The sequence below is a fragment of the Rhea pennata genome, chromosome 2, assembly GCF_028389875.1.
Source record: "Rhea pennata isolate bPtePen1 chromosome 2, bPtePen1.pri, whole genome shotgun sequence".
Taxonomy (NCBI): Eukaryota; Metazoa; Chordata; class Aves; order Rheiformes; family Rheidae; genus Rhea; species Rhea pennata.
Genome location: NC_084664.1, coordinates 140,195,030 through 140,204,716, shown reverse-complemented (window position 1 = coordinate 140,204,716; position 9,687 = coordinate 140,195,030). Strand labels below are relative to the sequence as shown.

The window sequence follows — 9,687 nt, the reverse complement described above, 5'->3', positions numbered from 1 at the left end:
TTCAAAAGCTGTTGCTTAAAAAGTTATCATCAGATACATTAAATACATTACCTTGACTGTCATAAAGGTAATTATCTATTTGAGAGATAACGAAAAGCAAGATATGGCTATAAAAAGCCACACAGATGCACATACTTGCTGTGACAATCTGCTTATTGATCTCTTTTGTTTAAAGACACAAATTATAAATTTGGTGGAAAGCAGGAGAAACACCCAGTTCAAGCTATGTTTGGAAAGACTGACTATTTTCACAAGTTTCTGTGTAATACTGCCTAAATACTACTAAAGCAATCCCAGAAAGGCCTGAAAAATATGAAATACAGTTATCATAACAGTGCAACTAAAGTAACGAGACCTAGATAGGGCTGACAAGCAGGAAGGTAAGAGACCACTGGTGGAATCTTTATAATTTATCAAAGGATCAATATTATTCACAAAAGGTTGTTGTGGAGGTTTATTTGTAGAACAATGTTCAGAATGAGTAATATATGTGTGCATCATTTAAAGATACATACTGATACTAGGTGTATGCAGATAGCAACTGCATGAAGACATGCTGCTATACTGGAGTTTTCTTGTGTGCTTAGCATACAAAGTCATTAACCAATTAAGTGTGTAAGAGATGATCACCAATAAGCATTTTAACACTGTGCTTAGAAAATAAATGATATGCACATAGGAGAACTGTAGTTTGGATTTAAGTTGTTAGGCAACTCAGCCCACAGCGCTGTCACTTGACCGCTGGCAAACCTGCATCATGCCCTCTTTCTGCTATAGCGCTGCAATAAGGATGCTGGAGCGACAAATCCAGTGCTGAGTCAGGCCTTGTGGCTTACCAAAACAGAGCAAGTTTGGTCACAAGAAGAGATGGGACTAGAAATGGATGCTGGGACTGTCAATCACAGCACTCTGGTGCAGCTGTCAATGACAGCAGACTCTCGATAGACTAGCCTACAGGTCTCCCTCTCCTAATACGGTTAAAGCTACAGCTGAAATAGTACATTCCCTAAGTTCCCATGTATAGCTTTTTTTTCCCTTAATCTATTTCTACTTTTTTTAATGAAAATTAAGGCATAGCATTATGTCTTCTATGTGTGTGTGTGTGTGTGTTTATGTATAAACTGGATGGCCATCTTTGCAGAAGAGAACATAAAGATGTTCAGGTCAACAGACTGTCAGCAAAGAGAATTTTTGTTCATTTACACTGAATAAACCGATATTGGGCTCTGGCACATGCCTGTGAGGAAGACAAGAAATCTAGACTACCATGAGATATCTGACTTTCAAATAAGTTCTTTAAAAACATAGTATCCATTTCTACTTGTTTAGCTAGGAGATAAAGGCAAAGGGATGGGATAATGTAACATCACCACTCTGACTCTCAATATTGTTTAAACGCTCTATCAAAAAGATGCTTCTGTTCTTAACTGGCAGAACTGCTAATGTCACTATAGCTGAAAGCTTCTTATCTTAGAAGACTATTTTCATCCTTAGATATTAGGAGATCGGCAATAAATCTATTTCTTTGTGTGTTTGAAACATTTCTTATTGAAGAAGCAAGATAAGAATTTCTTGTAATGGAGTATAAAAGCATGTTAGCCCTGAAAAAAATGGCAGAACTGAATCTCAAGTAAATAGATATGTAAAGCACTTATTTAAAAATAAGAATCAGGAGGAGAAATGTTTGTTCCCAAAAGACACAAACACATTTTATAGATGCAATCATCATTTATTCTCATTAAAAAAGATATTTTTCATCATAAACTTAGAAGTCCTTTTTTTTTTAATTAAGCTATACTGAAAATTGAATTCTCTAGAAAAGGTTGCACGAAGAGATTCGTTTACAGCCAATTTATAAATGTTAGCACATTACTTCAGAAAAGTGTGATATTCTTCTTTCTGAAATGAGTGTTCACTCTCTTAAGTAATTATTTCCACAAGAACAAATATGGCAGATTTCCCCAAAATACAGAAATAAAAATGTATTCAAAGTTCAAAGGTCTACAGTTTTCCCATTTCTATCATTTTTTCTTACTTAAAATAGTTACTATATCCTACTAAATAATAATTTTTCATGTGCAGATCACTGCTAGTGTAGCTGTCATATATTCATCTAAAAATGTGTACTTTATGGTTAGATATTCAGATAATAATCATAAAATAAGGCCCCTACTTGCAGTAAGTTCAGACACCCTAATCTGAGCAACAAGCTCAACTGATTTTCACAAGGCTCCCATAGACTTCAGGGTTTCCTTACAAAGAACTAATTGCAAGTCTGCATTTTAGAGAATGTAAGGTCCCAATGCACCTTTCTTAGGTAAGATCAGTGATTTCAACTGTATGTAACTGCCTATAGTCAATTGTAGGAATGAAACTGAATCTAATAAAATTGTTATTGCAGGATATTCAGTCTCTATTTATAGTCATGCTGAAGCATCTTGGATGGATCCTTGAATGGCAACAGCTTCAATCTCAACTCGGGCACCCTGTGAGCAAAACAACGAAGAAACATTAGGAATATATATAGATATACATACACACACACACACATATATATACACACACATATAGATATACAGACACAGACACACACACATATAAAACTTGAAGCAACTGGATTTATACCACTAAAGAAGAAGATGACCTTGTAAAAACAGGGAGTCACGTTAGAAGGAGATTATACTCCTGATGGTTTTATTACTAGTTTAGCAACGTTAAATAATATTGAAAATTCATTTTAAGTATTATAACCCCTTATTTCTAGGGTAGTAGGCATCTTCCACCACACAGAAAAATATCTCATCATTTCAGATCTCTTTTATTATATGTGGGAATAAGACTGGTATACTTAAAAACGTAAACTAAATACTTAAGAAGATTATCCACCAAAATAATTGCTCTTGAAGCTATTCCTAAGAAAAGCTGTCAGAAAGTTTCAAAACTAAAGAATTGCAGAAAATTGATTTTTGTAAGCAAAAAGTGACACTTACTTTCGGCAAAGCAGCTACTTGATAAGCTGCTCGGGCTGGGAAGTTTGTATTGAAAACTGTAATTTAAACAGAACATCCACCAATCATTTATCTTTGCTTGATAAAACAAAGTTCAAAGTAATCTGTACAAAAAGAAGTCTGTAGAATGGTTTCACGTTCAAGGCTACAAGACAAATAGTCTTCTATGCCAGTTCTTCTCCATTGTTTGGACATTCATTGCTCTAATACCTCAACAAGCTACCATTCATCATCAGGAATGCAACTACAAACACGATCTAAAGGCTAGTGATAATTTTTCACTCTGCTGACATGGCCTTAACACCAACTCAGCTAAACATGAAAAGATTAAATTGGAGCAGTGATCATCCAATTGCAGAGACTGGAGGGTGGAAGAAGGCTCTTCCACATAGAGCAGCAAGAAGGAGAAAGAGGTCCCTGACAAAAGAGTCCCAAGCAAAGACTCCAGATTTGCATAAAGTAAATTCGAGGTCAGTTTTACTCGTACCAAAGAAAGAGGAAAAAGGTGGCCTCTTGCAAAGCAGGCCCTGACCTATTCTTCTGTTTAGGAATAGGCCTTGAGCTCAAGGGTATTAAAACAACAGGAAAAAAAAAAAAAAAAAAAAAAAAAAAAAAAAAAAAAAACACACACACACACACACACACACACACTGGTCACAATATAAGAGCTATTTTGCATCATTACATGAAACTTGTACTAGTGAGAGTTAATGAGTTAATGCTAAGCTCAAAAATGGTAGTTTCACTGCACTGAACTGACAAAGTACATTAATAAGCCAAAGCCAAAGAACAGCTAGAACTACTTTACTGAGTTACAGGTACAAGGGGCATTGGGCAATGAGTAAACACGTATCCAGCTGATCAGTTCTTACAGTTCATAAGCACTATCTAATGAAAATCCAAAGTTACATAAAAAACCTATGTGCATACTCTCCCAAATTCTTATTCAATACGTGGCTCACTGTAATCACCTCCTTCAGTCTATGCTCATTTTTCTTAATTATACATTATTCTTTTAATTTGTTTTAATGTTATGTTTCTTCCAGAATCTTAAAGAATCTGAAACTGTATCATCTAAGTCATTATCACACTTTAGTTACAATAAATACAACTTGTTCTACAAGCCATACTGATAAAATAGAAACAAAATCTCTACTTACATTGTCTGTAAATATCATTAATATCATTGAAGTCTTTCATGTCTGCCATCAAAACAGTAGTCTTCACAACTAGAAATTACATAACTGCAGTTATTTTTGGATATCCAGATCTTTAAATTTTATACAAAAGTTGAAAATCTTCAGTGCATTACTTATACTGTATTTTTATTCCAAATATTTATCTCAAATAGTCTAATGTTTTGAAAAGTTCTGCAGAGAGATACTGACTGTTAGAGCTACTAAATCAGCCTATTTCACTACTAGTTTAGAAATAGCTAAGTATCCCAAAATGTAAATACATCACTTCCTTTAAAAAACTCTCAGGAACCATGGATAAAGAATCAGTTTATTTTTTCAGACTGAGATCTTTCAAATCACCTAAGAAATCCTGATATCCAGTACATATTAAAATTGGATATCCCTGACCAGCTTTGAAAATATCTACTAAAAATTTCATTCTAAGCCCAATTCTTCCAAGAGGCACAAAACTGATGAAGCAAGTGAATTAAAAAGCTGTTGTAATCCAACTGCTGGCAATAAATTATATCATATACAATATTTGCCACTAAAACCCTCCCCAATTAAATGCCTGAAGATAGGGTCTGTGCTAGGACTTTTTTTTAATCCATGACCGCCCAAACCAACATTAATCCTAATTTGGCTCCACTATTAGAAAACTCTTAAGAAAAAAAAAAAAAAAAAGGTGCTGAAGGTGCTGAGATTATTAACACCATTGCTACAGACCTGCTTTTACCTGGAGTAAAGTCTAGGATGTTTAAAATGCCTGTAGCCAGTTGCAGCTCAATCTACAGCTGAGCCTCCTCAGTTTGGAGCTAAAATATTAGTACCACAGGCAGGAACTTCTGGTGAAAGGCAGATACCCATTGATTACCATCATATAAAGAAGATTTGCATGTTGATTTTTTTAACCCAGACTCCTGACACCTTTTGTCTTTTCCAGCTATTGATGATAACTGCATATTTAGCAATCAGCTTTAAAGGTCACTTCATTTTTTTTTTATCCAGGTAAAAAAGTCACTTACGTGCCACCACCATAGCAGCACTTACCATTGCAGTAGTCACAGCCTGCAGCTTTCAGGATTTCTCCCATGTTTTTTAGGGCCTATCAAGAAATGAGACAAAATCTTTAAGTATCAACTGTGTTGTATTAAAGAAAGTGTGCATTGCAACCTGACTACATCCATGGTTATAGTTTAACTTTCAACAGGTAGCCTTCAACAGTAATCGGTGGGCAAGCAAAACAAGAAATAGTTTAAAAATGAAATAATAAAAAGAAACTTCCTAATATTGAACCACCCACTCATTAAATAAGAATGTAAGATGCAGCCCTATCTCATCCTATCTATTACCTCACACATCCTCTTTGCTTCTGGAGGAACAAATCCTCTTGCCTCAACTCAAAGCTAGGTTTCCTGCTGAGGGTCTGATTCTTTATTACAAGCATTGACTCTTTCCTATATGAAATACAGATTCTTGCCTTGGCATCCAAGCTCTTTGGGTGGAAAACAACAAGGATTTAGATGGAATTTTCCCTCCTGCTTTTCCCTCATTTTGGAAGATGTGAAAGGTACTATCTAAGGCACCTCCATTCCTCATAGGTTCATGTTTAACTGAGAGCATGCCAGCTCCACTGCAAAATTTATTGCTAGAAGACATCTTACCTGTTTAGCTTCTTCCTTTGCCCCTCCAGAGACAAGCTGCCCGCTGGAAGGTTCTATACCAATCTGTCCTGCAATATACATGGTCCGATCTACCAGCACTGCCTGGCTGAAAAAAAATAAGTGACATTTTAGGTTGGGAAAAAACATTTCTGAGTAAGTTCTCAATCAAAACATTTAATTATCCACCTCTAAAAGCACTCCCTTGTAAGGACATCTTATAGTATCTCAGAAAGATAAAGGAGTCAGGTTATATATGCACAAATTGTCCACAGTCATATACTCATTCTACTTATGCTTTGGAAGTGCTGGGATTGAGCCTCTTATGGCTACACTGCTACATTAGCATGGCTTTATGTTTGAAGTTATAGGCCTTGTCTCTCAAAAGGGCACAAGGCAATGGCACAGCAACACAACACTAACACAGATGCACAGCTTCCAGACTAGAGCTAACACAGAGGGGAGGCTGAATAAATGTTTCTTGCATCTGCCCAAATATCCCATTCTAGTTTGACAGAAGGTGGACAATACCTTTCCTCTACCTTTCACCTGCACAGCAATGGTAGTGGTGGTGGTGGTGGGGAGACGGAAGGTGGAAAGAGAGAGAGAGAGAGAGAGAGAGAGAGAGAGCGCACATGCGATTATTAAATTCATAAATTTTTTTCCTCAAATGAACACTGTGAGAAATGAGTTACAGCTGTAAGGCAAAGCCTCACACACTGGATTTCTGGCAGTATTTCTCCAGAGCCATGGACAGTCAGCATAGATACCTGATTACTCCATTCCCAGCAGTTTCCTCTGAACAAATAACCTAGGTGACCTGTTGGCAGAGTCAGTTCAGACAAATGCAAAATTCAAACTATCTGCAAAACATTTTTATGTAAGTGTCAAGTGTGTTTTTGCTGAACTTGGTCATTGGTAATGTTGCTTAATTACACAAAGACATTAAAAGTCAAGATTCAAATCACCTAGCAAACATTGTGCAAGCGACATAATTTTCTTCTCTTGAGTTGGTAATTAAAATAATTTGTATAGAAACTAGAGAAGGGCTCCTTTCAAAATGTTTGAGGTTTGTCAACATAATTTTTCTTATCTCTTCCTATTCCACAAGAAAAAGTATTGTTTTGATAGTTCAACAAGCCTCTTAACATTATACAGACTAGAGTCAGATATCTTCCTGGTGCATCTAAATTAGGTTAGCTCCCTATAAAGTCAATAGATAGAAGTGTTCTGTGAAGGAGTCTCTAACAGATTTCTTCTCTAAATTGCTCCCTCCATCGACTTCACAGGGAGCTCGATCTACTTCAGGCACTCAGTAAAATGATTATGCTTAGGCAATCTGTACAGTGCCATCACTCCCATCTTTCCTCTTACCTCTGTCTCATATACTCCTACAATTTTGTAAGAGGAAAAAAAAAAAAAAAAAAAAAAAAAAAAGAAGAGCCAGTAATTTATCTGATGTAGTAAAATACTTTATTTGATGATTACTCTCCGTGACATCAACAGCTTACCAAACTGGAGTAAATGACAAAACTACACAATGTAAAGAAGAGAAACTTGCAAAAGAAAGTTTTTATAGTTGATGCAATCTAGTTGATGCAGTCTTGTTGATAATGTACATATGAACACAACACAAAGTCTGCTTTTATTTTGTTTTCTTTCCTAGAACATCCTGCTTTGTATGAGGCACATGCCCATTAGACCACAAACTTCTGCTTCAGTTTGATGCCAAGTTCTCCATGCAACAGCAAAACACTAGCTCTTCAAAAAAGAGATTGTCTTGTTCTTATTACACAGGAAATAACAGAGGCTTTCGGACAATCCTAAATCATGAATAATTAGGAAAAAACAGGCAGAAGCTTTCTGAAAACTGTCAGATGAGCACTTACAGTAATCTTATGGAGTCCCGTTCTCTGCTCCTCACCTCCTCCTACACTCATCAGTAGCATCCCCTATTCACTCATATTATTAATAATTCACCAACTAAATACAATGCTCACAGACTTCAACTACACAAATTCCAATCACATTTTAGCTGCAGATGTTTCCTACAATTAGGGTCAATTGTAGCTACTCTTTAATTTCTGATTCAGCAAAGATTTAAGAATGTGCCAAAAGTCATTCAGATTTCAGTTCACTCAAGTGCACAACTGGATGGATATTATGACCTTAGGAAGATATCACACATCAGAGTGATGAAGTTAAGAAACATTTGCTTTAAAGACAGTGACGGTAAAAGTTAATCAGATTTTTTTAAAAAACCTCAAAGGATTGTTAATACAAGAACAACACCTCCGCTGTGTACACATACATGTGTTTATACATAAGACTACTAGAAATTGGATGAGGTAAAGGAAATGCAAAGTTATGGTAAAAATAGGTCACCAGAAAGCATATTGAAGGGCTGGAGCAGAATGAAGAACGTAACCCATACACCCAAATTCTTCATTCATACTTAAGCCCTCAATACTCTGTTATCATGCTCAGATCCCACGGCAGAAACACAGCAGTTACTTTTTGTGAATTTTTGCTCACTGGACTTTAAGAAGTTCACTGGAACCTGATAAACTTAGTTAATGATAGACCCGTCAAAGCAGTTACAGGCTGTACAATAAAGAGCATTTCATTAAAAATCATCAACAAGCAAAAAGAAGTTGGAATGCAGTTAATCTACAGCAAAAAAGAAGGGCTATGGTGAAGGATAGGCCAGTTAGTATGTGCGCAGCGGAAGAATTCTTGCTTTCCTATGTCTTAGATGTTCTTTTAACTGCAACAGATGCCAAGCCCCCTGCTGCAATCCACCAACAATTCATAGTTTATAGAAGTTAACCTTCATGTAATAATGGTGTCTCTGCTCCTAGAATTTTTATTTCTCCATCTTTATAATTCCTATAAAGAATACAAAAGGTTCAAAGCTCAGAAAGCTCAAATTCAAAATAATTGAGGCAAAAGAAATCCAAACCTAGAAGACAGAAGGAGAAAACTTAAAATCTAAGGGGACTGTGTTTACAGTGAGGAAGAAGAGTCAGAACACAGCATTAGAAGTTCTTAGAAAATGCTGTTAAAATCCCTCAGTGCCTTCAAAATAATAGCGCACAATATTTACTGACCACTTATCCAAATACGACCGAAGACCCTTTCTCCAATTAAAACTGGTATTTTTTTAAAAAGAATTTAAGTTCTGAACTGTTGCAGCTGACAAGTTCTTTGAGAAAATACCTAAGAACATCCCACTTATTTTTACAGCCACCAGCTTTGACACTGAAAAGCATTACAATGCCTTGTTGTACATACGAAGCAAGAGACAATTTGAAAACCCCAGTCTGTCAATTCTCTTAACTGCCAAGCACGGGCTGGATCAGATGTAACATTCACTCTCCATCCCCTCTAGAGTTCAGATCCACTGCTGACTCGCCTGTCTATATAACACCTGTATTAGGAGTTTTTTCTTTTCTTTCTTTTTTTTTTGGGGGGGGGGAGAATCTTTTTTTTCCTTGCATTTTTTCGCACATGCTGTCTGTCACCGATTTCAAAATCATTTTCCCAATCTGATATTTTTTTGGTAGACACGCACAAACGCCACTTACTACAGCTGGGAAACCCGCCAGTGCCGGGTTTTGCCTGCTAGAAACCCTAACAGCAAAGCCTGCTGCCTCTCATTCCTGCATCTCCCCGAGCTGCGACATACCTGTAGGGGCCCAGGGCAGCGGGCGCCTTGGCCGTGCTGATTATCTTCCTCACCACGGAAGCCATGGCCACCAACTGCCGCCAACCGTCGCCAACCGTCGCCTCGCGCTCTGCCCTCAGCGCCCCTCGCACCGCCGCCTCCCGCCCACGGCG

The 9,687-nt window shown here is 36.9% G+C and overlaps 1 protein-coding gene across 1 annotated transcript; it reads right to left on the bottom strand.

The window, feature by feature from the left end:
• Positions 1 to 1,708: 1,708 nt before the first annotated feature.
• RIDA (reactive intermediate imine deaminase A homolog) lies at positions 1,709 to 9,681 on the bottom strand. The gene is made up of 6 exons (XM_062568327.1): positions 9,536 to 9,681; positions 5,851 to 5,956; positions 5,237 to 5,291; positions 4,169 to 4,237; positions 2,991 to 3,046; positions 1,709 to 2,486 (listed from the first exon to the last, which is right to left on the bottom strand). The coding sequence occupies exons 1-6, from the start codon at positions 9,598 to 9,600 to the stop codon at positions 2,424 to 2,426; spliced, it is 414 nt and encodes a 137-aa protein (XP_062424311.1). The 5' UTR covers positions 9,601 to 9,681; the 3' UTR covers positions 1,709 to 2,423.
• Positions 9,682 to 9,687: the final 6 nt, after the last annotated feature.

Excerpts from the sequence above, each read along its gene's own strand:
- RIDA (XM_062568327.1), bottom strand. The coding sequence starts at position 9,600 with ATGGCTTCCGTGGTGAGGAAGATAATCAGCACGGCCAAGGCGCCCGCT. Across the intron at positions 5,292-5,850 it reads CAAAGGAAGAAGCTAAACAG|GCCCTAAAAAACATGGGAGA; the intron begins GTAAGATGTCTT and ends ATTTCTTGATAG. Across the intron at positions 3,047-4,168 it reads TAATGATATTTACAGACAAT|TTTTCAATACAAACTTCCCA; the intron begins GTAAGTAGAGAT and ends TTTAAATTACAG.